Here is a 14,210-nt window from a genome sequence, read left to right on the forward strand (position 1 = left end):
ATCTGTAAAATAAGTATCATACTGGCTACCTGCCATCTGATTTGCAAGGATTAGTTATTATTGGGTACATGCCATAAAGATACCAGGTAGTATTAGTAAAGCTGTTCTAATGAAGGAAGCTTTGCATACTAGAAGACTGGTGGCTTTTAGACACTTTGCCCCATAAGAAAAATGTCTGCGTGTGGCATATTTTTCTCTCACTAGAAAGCTCTGCCAACATGCTTGTTCATGGTATGTTCACAAGTGTCATAGACATATCACATCTGCGGACACAGCAGTAGGAGACTCCAGGGTCTGTTCTACTTTCCATGTCCCTGGGTAACCTCCCTTGATGGGAGCTGCACATGTGCACTGAGGAGAAAATATGCTAAACCCTAAATGGGGTGGGGTGGGAAGTGTGCTCTGTTACACCAACATAAATATACGAAATAACCTTTGTAGAAATCAAATGAAGTTACTCTAGATTCACCCCAGTTGAACTGAGAGCAGAATTTGACCTGTAGAGTTATGTATGTTTGAGAACATGCTTTTCTAAGTTTTGTTTTATTGTAATATTTAGAAGCTTTCTGAACCTCTTCCCAGATACATATAAGTTAATCTCTGAATATTTTTCCCTGTCAATATGCTTAGCGTTTTCATTTATAAATGCAACAGTTTTCCTAATGTGCAGATGATATTTACCTATTTAATCTTCTCCCTTTTCTCAATGTAGGCTTGATTCCTATACAGATCCCTATTATGATTATGAAATAGAACGGTTCTGGCGTGGTGGGCAATATGAGAACTTTCGGGTACAATACACAGACCCAGACCCATATCGTAACTACAGAGTAAGTAAGGTAACATGCACCCTTTCCTAAGCTTTGCATTCTCTCTTCCTCCAGGTACTTCACGTACGTTTGTTTTAAATTACAATATAGGAAGTATGTTAGCATTAGATTTTTTTTCCTCTTTTGGCAGACTGTGTAGACAAGACTTTTCCTTAATCTCTAAAACGATTCAATCATTAATTATTTATCTAAGTTCTGGCAATGTGCAGAGTACTGTACAAGACAAATATACTGGCCCTGTCCTGCTGAGTTCACACTCTGCCTTTTCGATAAGGCCGAACTCAGTGGCACAAACCCCATCTGAATGTGTGTGTTCGATATCCTTTGTCATTTACATTTGGGGGTGGAGAAGGCATTTGACAGATGGGGGTAGTATTTGGGGGCCTTGCAAAGCAGTGAGTCTAAAAGAGGGATTTGAATGAAGACCAGTCTGCATGAACATTGTCCACTGGGACAGAAAAAGAAGGATGGATTTGGCTGTGTGTGTTGTCTACACAAGTAGACTCTCACCAGGATAAATGGGTATTTAAGAAATGTAATACCCATTACTATAATTGGGCATTGCGTACAGCTGTCACTTTGCATTGAGATGAGGGAGACAGCAGCTTTCACTGGTCTGCTGCTAGAATCCAGGGGGCATCTCCTTGTTACATTGTTGCACCCGACTTGCTTGCAGAATGAAAGCTCAGAGTGTTTTCATTGAAAATGTTCTTATTTCCATTCCATATTCCAAAGGCTGTATTGGCACTTGTTGCCAGGCCACAGAGTGCAGTGCCGTGGGACGCATTGGTAATGAGAACTAATTTTGCCCAACGCTAAGCTTTTCCGCTGTATTTGTTATACAAAAGAACAGCAGTAGCTGTTTTTTTCCTGTAAACTTAAATAATAACTTTTCTAAATCTGAACATCTCGGAAGTCTGAAAGTGGCCGGTCCGCAGTGCAATTTTTGGTGCTATGTCATCCGGTTATTTCTATTATGCTTATTTGCAAAATTCAGGAATTGCTAATGGGTCAGTGTAGCAACTTGATGCAGTGATCTTCTCCCTAAGATAGGTGAACAGCCACATACATATTACTTTCTTCTCAAGGGAAGCCTTCTAGATAATGGACCATGGTCATCTTTGATGACTCTGTTGCCTTTATTGAAGTTAGATGAACCTGATGCTGTGTGTTATGTCTCTTTATTCTGAAACATTATGGCAAACACAAACACCATTTGTCCCCCTGATGCCCTGCTGTAACTTTGGCGAGCTAGTATAATTCTTTCCAATTTGAGACTTTAAAACCTCACACTTTCATTAGTGAGGAGATGTAACCATGGAAATGATGTAAAAGTGTCTTTTGTTTTTTTATACAAGGAAAGAGAGAGAGAACGGGAAAGGGAAAGAGAGAACCGGCAGCGAGAGCGGGAACGGGAACGAGAGAGAGAACGGGAGCGGGAGCGACGACAGAGAGAGAGAGAACGAGAGAGGGAACGGGAGCGTGACAAGGAACGCCAGCGAAGGAAAGAAGAGTGGGAGAGAGAGAGGGAGCGAGTGAAGAGAGATGAAAAAGACAGACAACACAGAGACCGGGACAGAGATCGGGACCGGGACAGAGAGAGGGAACGTGAAAAGGAAAAAGAAAAACCAAAGCCTAGATCACCGCAGCCACCGAGGTATGTGCTCCTCTACTGATGCGTGGTTTTGTTTGGTACTGTTTTAACTGTGGATTAACCAGAGACACACCAAACAGGGAGAGGGGATGTATGCTCTTTGGATCTCTGTCGTCTGCTGCCCGAAGTGGGAAAAGCAGTCGTTCCAAGGGATGTGCGCTAACCATAGGGAATATGCTTTGCCAGCCCATAAATGGAGCTAAAGCAACGTCCGATTAGAGCTTCAAGGGCGTTCACCATTGCTGGCTGTACAGAGAGAAGAGACCTTCTGGGTGGAGGTGTTCAGGGTGTCTTTGGTGCGTACCCGGGAGGAGTCTAGACTGTGTAGAGCTGTGGAATCCAGAGCCATGGCAACGGAGTTTCGTGAGCCTCTCGGAAGTCTAGCTGGCTGCGCACAGGACATGGAAGCATTGACATCGGCTCCTTCTGTGGCCTTGGCAAATGACTCTTGGCAAGAATCCAGGATGGATTGGGCATTTTTATAGATAACAAAAATATCCAGTGTTCTAGTTAATACTAAAAACAGAAAGGGGATTGGAAGGCATGTAAAGCCTCAATTTTCAGGGATTAAGCCAATCTCTGTTATGAATTAGGATGAGATTTCCTGGTGCGGGGGAGGGGGCTACTCAGATTGGCCAGTTGCAGGGTTTCTTGCACCTTCCTCTGAAACCTCTAGTGCTAGCCACAGTCAGAGTACTAGATCCTGCATGGGAATTCCTATGTTCCTGTTTCCCAATCTGTCAACTAAATTACTGCCTACAATAACTCACAAGTGGGTTTGGATTAATTGTAAAGCACTCTCTGTAAATATTGACAGGTTTCAGAGGAACAGCCGTGTTAGTCTGTATTCGCAAAAAGAAAAGGAGTACTTGTGGCACCTTAGAGACTAACCAATTTATTTGAGCATGAGCTTTCGTGAGCCACAGCTCACTTCATCAGATGTGTACCGTGGAAACTGCAGCAGACTTTATATACACACAGAGAATATGAAACAATACCTCCTCCCACCCCACTGTCCTGCTGGTAATAGCTTATCTAAAGTGATCAGCAGGTGGGCCATTTCCAGCACAAATCCAGGTTTTCTCACCCTCCACCCCCCCACACAAATTCACTCTCCTGCTGGTGCTAGCCCATCCAAAGTGACAACTCTTTACATAATCAAGTCGGGCTATTTCCTGCATAGATCCAGGTTTTCTCACTTCCCCCCCACCCCCAAACACACACAAACTCACTCTCCTGCTGGTAATAGCTCATCTAAACTGACCACTCTCCAAGTTTAAATCCAAGTTAAACCAGAATATCTGGGGGGGGGGTAGGAAAAAACAAGAGGAAACAGTAGCCTGTAGTCTGCTGCAGTTTCCACGGTACACATCTGATGAAGTGAGCTGTGGCTCACGAAAGCTCATGCTCAAATAAATTGGTTAGTCTCTAAGGTGCCACAAGTACTCCTTTTCTTTCTGTAAATATTAGAGCTGATTGGGGAAAAATATAGCGTTTTCATCCCTTGGGAAATTCTGATATTGCAACACCTGTTTTCATCCTATGTCAGAGAAAAAATAAAATATCAAAACCTTTTGCAAAATTAAAAGTTCAGTAAAACTTCAATTAAAAAATGTTGAAATATTTGGGAAATGGGTGGGAGATGTAGTCAAGGAGCAAGGCCCATGGGGGAAATGCATGCCTGAGGGACCCAGAACTGCATCTCCTGCGATGCACATGTGGCTGAGCCACAATGGTGCCTCAGTCATAGAGACTGCAGTGCATCATGGAAGAGTTAGTCCATCTGAGGAGCTGGGCCTCTAGGGATGAATTGAGACCATGAGTGACCCAGAACTACAACTCCCACGTAGTGCTGCTCTGCTTCAAGTAAGTGCAGAGATTAATGTCGACCCAACCCAAAATGAAACACTTTTAGATTTTCCTGACAGAAAATTCTGATGTATTTTTAAATGAAATCCCATTTTCCAACAGGAAAACATTTTATTAAGAATCTTTCTACTATCCCTAATAAATACTAAGTGTTCCAGTATGTTATCAATATGGTTATATTAATGTAAAAAACTGCAGTTAAAACACAGATGTTAGAAGTAACGAATATAAATATGCCGTTTAATTACCTCAGTTGCCACTCGTTCATCTTCGGCTGCTGGTTCACATTCGCGCTAGGTCAGTGATAGCCAAGATCTTGTTATCTGTAATTGTTCGACTCATGATGCAAGTTGATTACCTCACTTCTAAAATGCCAGTGTTAGTCTCGTTTGTCGTGACTGATCTTATGACCATGCCCATGGGCACAGATGTGAGACTACAGACTGAATGGTGCCATGGAGACTAAACTACCTTCTGTGGCACTAGAGGTAGTTCTGCCCCAAGTCAGGGGTAGGATGCCCAAGGACTTGCTGGGGATAACTATGGCACTCTTCACCAATCTTAAATTCAATTAACCGCCTCCTCCTCAAAACCGTTCATGGGTCTGAATAGTGGACGCTATCACCATAGCAGGAAGGTTAGGCTCATGGTCTTGCGGTACTCTTCTTGATCTTTACACGCTTTATGGATTTGATTTTTCCCAGCGAACAACCTCTCCTGATTCACAGTGATCTGTGAACTACATATCAACTCCCTAAACCAGATTTCTTCAAGATAGGTCTGTGTCTGATAAATAAAGAAATACACCAGGGGAAGCTGTGTGTGTGTTCCTGGCCTTATTTTCATCTGATACAAAGCACACTGATCCAAACGGTTCCAATAATCTGATTGCTTTTGGCTCAATATCTGCTATTTCTAGGAACTGTTGATTGACAAATCTACTCGTTCATACCCATTCCTGTCTCAGCCAGTAATTACAAGAAATAGATAAAGGTCAAGCAAAGCTTCGATCAGAAGTTACGGGGAAAACCAAACAGGAACTTGTTTTGGCTTCCTTTGTAGGTTGGTTTAAAACAAAAAAACAAAAACAAATCACCTCTCCAAATGCTAGAAATGAGGTGGCTATTGTGCTGTTTTCAGCACTAGCATTGTTGCACATAGTATAGATGTAAAATCTAATGCTTTAAAATCTGACACAAACCCTTAAATGAAGGATTATAACTCTTTTATAAGGTAACAGATATGGAGTGAAGCAATAGGAATATTTAACAGTAAGCTGCTGTCTGAGAATCTCTTTATCTTGTTTCCAATGGAGATGATGCTCCAATTGAAGACTCCTGCAGGTTAGAAGTCCTCTTATGTAAGCAGTCAAATCCCCAGTTTCTGCTGTTTGGACTCTCCTCTTGATCCACTCGCTCTGTTACATGTACGAGGGTTTGGGTTTATTGGCAGTAGAAAGAGAAATGCAGGAAAGCAAATAAAATAAAGGAAGCTGCAGGTTAAATCCTAGGGATTCTTTACACAGGAGATTGCTGCACGGCAAGCCAGTGTGTGACTACAGCACAGTAGCTTGCCGTGCAGTAACATCCCATGTGGATGCTGCTACAGTGTTCTCAAAGTTCGGTAATGTGCTTTGACATGCTGCTGTTTGCAATGCACATTTAAAGTGTGGTTGTAATCTGAAACACGAGCATATTTATATAAATTTGCTCTATTTACACATTTTTGCCAGCCCTTTAAATTCCTGTAAATGTAGTGATCCTGCCCCAATAAGAATTCAACCAACTCCCTACCTCCATTACATACAAATAACTCAGCGCTATTTATAGAACTGAGTTCTGATTTTACTATTCTCTGAATAAACCATTTACAAAGTTTAATACATAACATCTTAGCAATTGCTTCATTTTTAACCTTCATGCCTCTCCCTCATAGGGGAAGTAATTCTGTGCTCTTAGTTTATTTATAGACTCTTGTGCTTTCCCTAATGTGTTAAATCACAACCTGTTGGCAATTCCAGCCTCTTTCGTAGTTCTTGGCTGCTGATATTCAATGCCTCCCTGTCACGTGACTTTTTGACGTTGAAGACTATTGGCGTTCCAAGCTCATATGAAATTCCTCAGGCAGGCAATCATCAGGTAGCACTCTGGCAGGCACTGCGGCAGTGAAGCCGGACATTGCATAATAAACAGATTCCCATTTCCAGCTGGAATGTGAATAATTCTCCTTGGCTCATTCGTGACTAAAGAGCTCTGAAAGCCCAGTTCCACAGAGACCATGCCAAAAGCATGATGCAACTACTGAAATATTAAGGATCTTTGCCGTTGGTGTACCAAGGACAACTATAATTACTAGTAAATGGCATTCAGTGCATTAACACAGGAGTTTCCCCAAAGGAAGTTAATAGAACAGAAACTATGACCAGCAAAATGTAAGATGGAAATTGAGAGGGATGGAAGAGGATTTGAAGATCAAATACCCAGAAACGTAAAAACAAATCTGACGCTTCAAGTATTTGGAGTCTGGTGCAGTGGCCCCCCTGGCAGCAAAGGGAGTGGTTGAGAATGGTGATGCTGCTAAGAATCGTTACATTGGTCTTCACCATGGGGGATAGTTATAACCTTTTTTCTAAAATGGATAGTAAAAGCGAATATTGAATGATGTCCTCTTAGAGTCCAGGGCACCAGAAGGGGCCATTGTGATCATCCAGTCTGATCTCCTCTACAGCACAGGTCAGATAACTGCCCCAAAATAATTCCTAGAGCAGAGCGATTAGATGTTTTTCTAAAATTGATTTAAAAGTTGCCACTGATGGAGAATCTGCCATGACCGTTGGTAAATTGTTCCAATGGTTAATAATTCTCACCATTAAAATAGTCACACCTTATTTCTAGTCTGAATTTGTCTAGCTTCAACTTCCAGCCATTGGATCATGTTATACCTTTCTCTGCTAGACTGAAGAGCCCATTATTAAATACTTTAATTTGATATTAAATCAAGTCACCCCTTACCTTCTCTTTGTTAAGCTAAATAGATAGACTTAAGGAGCTTAATCACTATAAGGCAGGTTTTCTAATGCTTTAATCATTCTTGTGGCTCTTCTCTGAACCCTCTCTAATTTATCAACATCCTTCTTGAAATCTGGACCCCAGAACTGGACACAGGATTCCAGCAGCAGTCACACCAGTGCCAAATACAGAGGTCAAATAACCTCTTTGCTCCTTCTCAAGATCCCCCTTTTTATGCATCCAAAGATTGCCGTAGCTCTTTTTGCCACAGCGTGTCACACTGGTGTCACACATGTTCAGCTGATCATCCAACACAACTCCCAGATCTTTGTCAGAGTCACTGCTTCCCAGGATAGAGTCCCCCATCCTGTAAGTATGGCCTACATTCTTTGTTCCCTGATGTAGACGTTTTACGTTTAACTGTATTAAAACATATACTGTTTGATTGACCCCATCTTACCAGCAGTTCAGATCACGCTGTACCAGTGACCTGTCCTCTTCATTGTTTACCAGTCCTCCAGTTTTTGTGTCATCTGCAAACTTGAGCAGTGATGATTTTGTTTCCTTCCAGGTCATTAATATAAATGTTAAATAGCATAGGGCCAAGAACCAGTCCTGTGGGACCCCAGTAGAAATACCTGTTCAATGATGACTCCCCATTTACAGTTATGTTTTGAGACCAATCAGTTAGCGAACTTCTAATCCATGTAATGTGTGCCACGTTCATTTTATGTCTTTCTAATTTTTAATTAAAATGTCATCCACTATCAAATCAAATGCCTTACAGAAGTATCAGCACTGTTACCTTTATCAACCAAACTTGTAATCTCATAAAAGAAACCAAGTTAGTTTGACAAAATCCATTTTCCATAACCCATGTTGACTGGCATTAATTATATTACCCTTCTTTAGTTCTTTATTAATCAAGTCCTGTGTCACCTGCTCCATTATCTTTCCCGGGATCAACATCAGGCTGACAGGCCTATAATTACACAAGATTATCCTGTTCACTCTTTTTAATTATTAGCTTTCTTCCAGTCTTCTGACACTTCCCCTGGTTCCAGACTTACTGAAAATCAACATTAACAGTCCAGCAAGCTCCCCAGCCAGCTCTTTTAAAACTCCTGAATGCAAGTTATCTGGACCTGCTGATTTAAAAATGTCTTACTCGTGTAGCTGCTGTTTAACATCCTACCGAGATACTAGTGGACTGGAAAGAGTGTCATCGTATATGACATGACTATATCATCTGTTTTTTTTTCCAAATACAGAACAGAAATATTTATAGAACACTTCTGCCTTTTCTGCATTATTATGATGATTCTGCCATTTCCATCTAGTAATGACCCAATACCATCGTCAGGATTCTTTTAGTTCCTAGAATCTTTAAAAACTCCGTATTGACCTTAATTCTGCTGGCCATAGATTTCTCCTGGTGTCCTTTTGCTGCTTATATCAATTTTCTCAGTACCGCAGGACCAAAAATTAAGTCCTCCACCCAGCTTCCCAGACAACTCCCTCCAAAAAAAAATCCCTGCTAGATTTTCAGTATCACCCCAAAAAAATACAAATGTATTTGTATGTTTATGGAAATCTTGAGCTAGTTTGTGATCCGAGATGAAAATAACTTGTATCGTGACAGTTACTCTCTGTGGTGGGTGCATTAGAGAATAGTGTAACTTTCTGAGTTTAGAACCAACCAGTGCAGTTGCATCTGGTCACCCACAGTGTGCAAACTGGAAAGTGTTAGAATAGGCTGATCCCAGAAGAAAGTGGTTCAAAATAAGGCAATGCAAACTGAGCGTGATTCACAACTGTGAGACACATGCTGTTGCAACCTGTCAGAGCTGGCATTCAGCAAGAAGAGTTCATAATTTTTAGTGCTCCTCGGTCAGTGTTGTCTTTCCTAGTAGGTCTTGGTTAACCACCTCTGCATTGCTGTTTGATTTCAATTGCTTTTGTGTCCTTTCTGGGTAGATACTGTGTATTATAACAGCTGGTATTATCTCAGAAATGCAGCACAATATTCTATTGTAGTCAGTAACAGGATTTCATCCTAATATACAAAATTGTGTGACGGGCTGGGGTTTGCATCTAACATCCCTTTTTGTTTTGTGAGTAATCTTAGCTGCCGTGTTGAAGCATTGCTAGATTAAAAACTTCTAAACATTCCATTTTAAAAATCTCACATTTTTGACAAACGTAGACTGTTGATGATGATGTAGAAAATGTTTCCTTGTTCCTATTTGTTTTCTCTGACACTTTATATTTTAGCCTAGGCACGGAAGATGGGCTAGTCAGTGTCAGTTCTATTAAGTCTGCCTCACAGTCAAGTTCATGGACTAGCACACTGCTGCAATGTTGCTGCAGAGAAATGATTTTTTTAGACTTAATGGAACTTTTAAAAGGTTTCAGTGAAAACGCTTCCATTGACGGTAGCTTTTGTTAAAGTTTAGCATCCCTGTAAAGACTTCCTACCTATACAGGCTTGTCCACCACTTTCACAATAAAAACGAAAGATTTTTGTGAACATAAGCTGGGATCAGCAAGTGGCTTGTGTGACTTGAATGTGGACCAAAGGGAGTACCTAAGAGGACCTTCTCTTAGTAGCCGTTCAAAGCTGGAATTACTAGAAAGAATGTGTGCCGCTATTATAAAATTACTGTAAAGAATGAGGCAGAGTGACTAGACACTTGTACCCCCACAACAGAGAAGGCTGTAGGTCTAAAGTGTCAAATACCCAGCCCGCAAGACAGGTCCCGTTTTCTAAATATATTTATACCAGTCTCGGTGATAGATTCCGATTCTACAGAATGAAAGCGTTTGCTTTATTGAATTTTAGAGTTTGTTCTTTGTGGTTTTGAAGAAAAGCTTCCAGACACGATGGACATAGTTCTGTCTTGGCCTGAAATGCTCCAAGAGATGCAAACTGTTCCCATCCATTTCAGTGGCACATTAACATTTATAATTGATAGCACTGCAAGGAACAGATTTTCATACCTGTGCCCAAACTGGGTAATTGCACATGCAAATGACCAAATTTGAAGTCATTAATCTCCCATAGCATACTAAGAGACTTAAAAATCTGGTAATACACATCTATACAGAGCTTAATTTTATATATATATTTTAAGTGACTAAACCTTAATGGCTGTTCAGACAAACACTTCCAAACATTCCTTGGTTTTTATTTCCTGCTGTAAAATTCCATTGTACGTTGCTGGAGAATGTGTGCTGATATCAATGCACTTTAAAAGTTTACCTTCCTGCTAGAAAATAATTATTTTCAAATAATAAAGATGGAGTTTCCTCTTTCAAAAATGGAAATGTAGGTACACTTCAGAACAATAGCCCTGAAGCTTTTGACATCCCTTGGTATTGTTGTGTGATAAGATTGCATTACCTGTGGTAGACTGATGTCATGTGTGGGGGAGGGGAAGGAAGCACTTTCTCTAAGTTATTTTCCTGGCCTTAGATTAGAAATGCTTAGAGTAATTTGCATAAATACATTGGGGGGAGAACTTGGGGCACAAGGTCAGACTTCCTCTTTTAATTTCCTCATGGATTTAAATGACATGCTTCAACAAAGTCCTAGAATTGGATTGTTTGAGAGCTGCAGATTAAGCTGTGTGCAGTGGTGATCGGCAGTCTGACCGCATTTCCAGCATGGTTAGCTTTATTCCGTGTTCTTTCCCTGGCAAAAACAAGCTTAGCCTGAATCCTTTTCTTGATCACCACAATTTGAAATTCCAAATTAATGTGTCTTCCGTTTTCTACAACTGACATCTAGTCACTTTAGGGATTAATCGAAATTAGAGATGGGAAGGACCTATTAAGCCATCTGGTTCTAGTCCATCCCCCAGGCAGTGCAGGATTGTTCCCTGTTGTGATTTAATTCTCTGAATGTAGTTGGGCGGTAAACTCCAAACAGGTGACTCTGACTGCTACTTAGGTTCACAAATGCTCCACAAAACCAATGATATACCTGAGAGACGTCAATGATATTTTCATCCTCTGGACCAGCGACGTAAACTCCCTCATAGATTTCCACCACAGATTCAACAACCACCACCCTTCCATTCAACTCTCTCTGGAACACTGCCACACCAGCATCAACTTCCTGAACAACGCAATAGGCTTCAACAATGGAACTCTACAGACAGCTACATACAACAAACCCGCGATCACCACATCTGCTTTCATAGATCCAGTAACCACCCTAAACGCACCAAGAAATCTGTTATCTACAGCCAGGCACTCCAAGGAGAAAGTCCAAGATATACCTAAACACACTCAAAACCGCCTTCACCAAACAGGGACACTCGACCAGAGAAGTTGATCACATCATGCAACAGGCCATCCAGATATCCCAAGAGAACGTGCTTCAATTCAGAAATAAAACCTCTTCCAACTGCACATCCATAGTTGTCACCCCCCCCCACCCCCCCACACACACTGGAACCCGTACGGGGTATCATCAAACTACTATAACCCATACTCGATGGAGTCCCCATCCTGAAAGAAATCTTCCCTAAGCCCCCTCTTCTGGCCTTCAAACAAGCCCCCAACCTCTCCAAGCTCATCATCACAAGCAAGCTCCCCACAGACCAGGACACACCAACTCAAAGTGCCACCAGACCCTGCCAGAACAACAGCTGCAAAACCTGCAGGCATATCTCCACTGCTACAATAATCAACACACACACCCCACAGCACCTTTCAAGATCTGTGAGTCCTGCACATACCTATCACAACTTGTGGTGTACCTCATCCAGTGCACTAAATGCCCCAATAGCAACTAGGTGGGTGAAGCCAGACAATCACTATGCACTCAGTTGAACTCATACTGAAAAATAAGACAAGACGCAAACACCATATCACCCCCGAGGCTTGGTTTACGCTACCAACTTAACTACATCGCTCAGGGGCATGGAAAATCCACACCCCTGAGCGATGTAGTTACAGCAACCTAACCCCTGGTGTAGAAAGTGGTATGTCCATGGGAGGGCTACTCCCATCAACGTAGCTACCACCTCTCAAGGAGGTCGAGTCCCTACGCCAACAAAAGAACTTCTCCAGTTGGTGTAGATACCATCTTCGCTACTCACTACAGCAGGGCAGCTGTGCCCCTGCAGCACTGTAAGTGTAGGCGAGCCCTGAGCGATGTAGTTGTACCAGCCTAAGTTTGTAGTGTAGACCAGGGCCAACACCCGAAGAAGAGCTCTGTGTAAGCTTGAAAGCTTGTCTCTCACCACCAAAACAAAATACTACTTCCCCCACCTTGTCTGACTTACATTCACCTGTTTCTCAGCCCTTGTCTTCCCCAGACAGCTGTCCTAATTTAACTCTGTTTAGAAATTGATTTAGTTAAATTTGGGCAGCCGCCTTGTATAAACACTCTTACATTGGTTGGAGTGCCTGATACCAATTTACCAGAAGTAATTCCTTAGTGAAAAAGAATGAAGGGGCCTTCTAATATGTACATTGAGGCTTCCCTGGGTGTTTCTTTACTTAGAGGTTCCATATTTCAGGTCAGTGGAAACTTGAGGCCCTCGCTACTTGAGGTCACTCAAGATTTCAGGGTGCTTTTTTGCAAAAGAAGGGTTTTTCCTTTTATGTCCTGACCAAATTCCAATTTGGTTAATTATGTTCTGGTTCCTTAATAACCTCATGCGGCATCAGTTGGAACAGACTTCTTAAATTGAGCTGTACAGTCACTTGGCTGTGTGCTTCTAACAGGGCCGGCTCTAGGTTTTTTGCCACTCCAAGCTCCGAGAGCACAACTGCCCAAGCAACAACAAAAAAAGCGGGGGTGGCCGGAATGCCGCCCTTGGAATTGTGCCACCCCAGGAATTGTGTCACCCCAAGCATATACTTGCTTTGCTGGTGCCTAAAGCCAGTCCTGGCTTCTAAACAATCACTGCGTTCCACCTCAGCTGTAGCTTCACTTCAGCAGGGGGTGAATAGATTCTTTTGAATGTTTATATTGATGAATAAATCCTATTTTTATTAAATTCTACAAACTGGAAGATGAGGAGCTCATGTAACTACAGGATGATCCATGTGCTATAAATGCAAATGACGTACATTCTGCTTTTCATTTTGAATAGGGCAAATCTGAGGGAATCCACAGGTTGATAAATGGGCTAACTGAATTATGGCTTAATAAGTATGAGCCATCCTCCTTTGTCTTTCACCCTATCCCCAGCACAAAGCAGCAAGACGGAGCATTAATAGTTAGCACGCAGATTTCCATTGGAGCAGAACAAACCTCATCATGAAAGTCTCTTGATAGTGGAACAGAAGTATTGCCATGCTGGATATTTCAGTAGTGAACACATTAATGTCCCCCTGTCTAGGATATACAGCGACTTCATATACACAGAGCACCTTATGTGGCTGGTATCCTGGAGAGAGGAGTTACTATCAGAGTGCATGGTCAAGGTTCATGCTGACTACTTTACTGCAAGCAGACTTGTAGTTCCCATTCTGTGTGGTATCTCTGTGCTCTGTGAGGCATAAAGCTGCAAGACACGCTGAAGTTTAGATCAAATATGCCTAAAATCCCATGCAAGCTACCCTGTCTCTGATTACTTTCTCTCCATTCACCATTCACTGTGCACCTAGAGTCTTTCCCTGCTGTGACCATCTTTCCTCACATCATGAGCCAGCAGCAGTCTGAGATGAGTCAGCAACCCTCTTGAAGCCACAAAGAGCTGGCTTCTTTTATTTCTCTTCACTGCCTACATGCCAACACTACCATGGAGTACATGGTGTCTTGTATGTGTGTAAATCCACTTGAAAACACAGCAGGGTAGGTTGCATGGGCTACTAGCCTCAATAACTGGA

General features: G+C 42.0%; 1 protein-coding gene across 5 annotated transcripts in view; it reads left to right on the plus strand.

Moving 5' to 3' along the window:
* Positions 1 to 14,210, plus strand: part of ZC3H18 (zinc finger CCCH-type containing 18) — a 60,785-nt gene that overhangs the window by 28,602 nt on the left and 17,973 nt on the right. For 4 of the 5 annotated variants that reach the window (XM_048816802.2, XM_048816804.2, XM_048816799.2 and 1 more), the window contains exons 8-9: positions 713 to 839; positions 2,189 to 2,487. In XM_048816802.2, the coding sequence (XP_048672759.1) occupies positions 713 to 839; positions 2,189 to 2,487 (426 nt within the window). The remainder of the gene's footprint in view (positions 1 to 712; positions 840 to 2,188; positions 2,488 to 14,210) is intronic. The other variant, XM_048816803.2, reaches the window with a different exon arrangement.

This window comes from Caretta caretta, chromosome 12 (genome assembly GCF_965140235.1).
Source record: "Caretta caretta isolate rCarCar2 chromosome 12, rCarCar1.hap1, whole genome shotgun sequence".
NCBI classification, from domain to species: Eukaryota; Metazoa; Chordata; order Testudines; family Cheloniidae; genus Caretta; species Caretta caretta.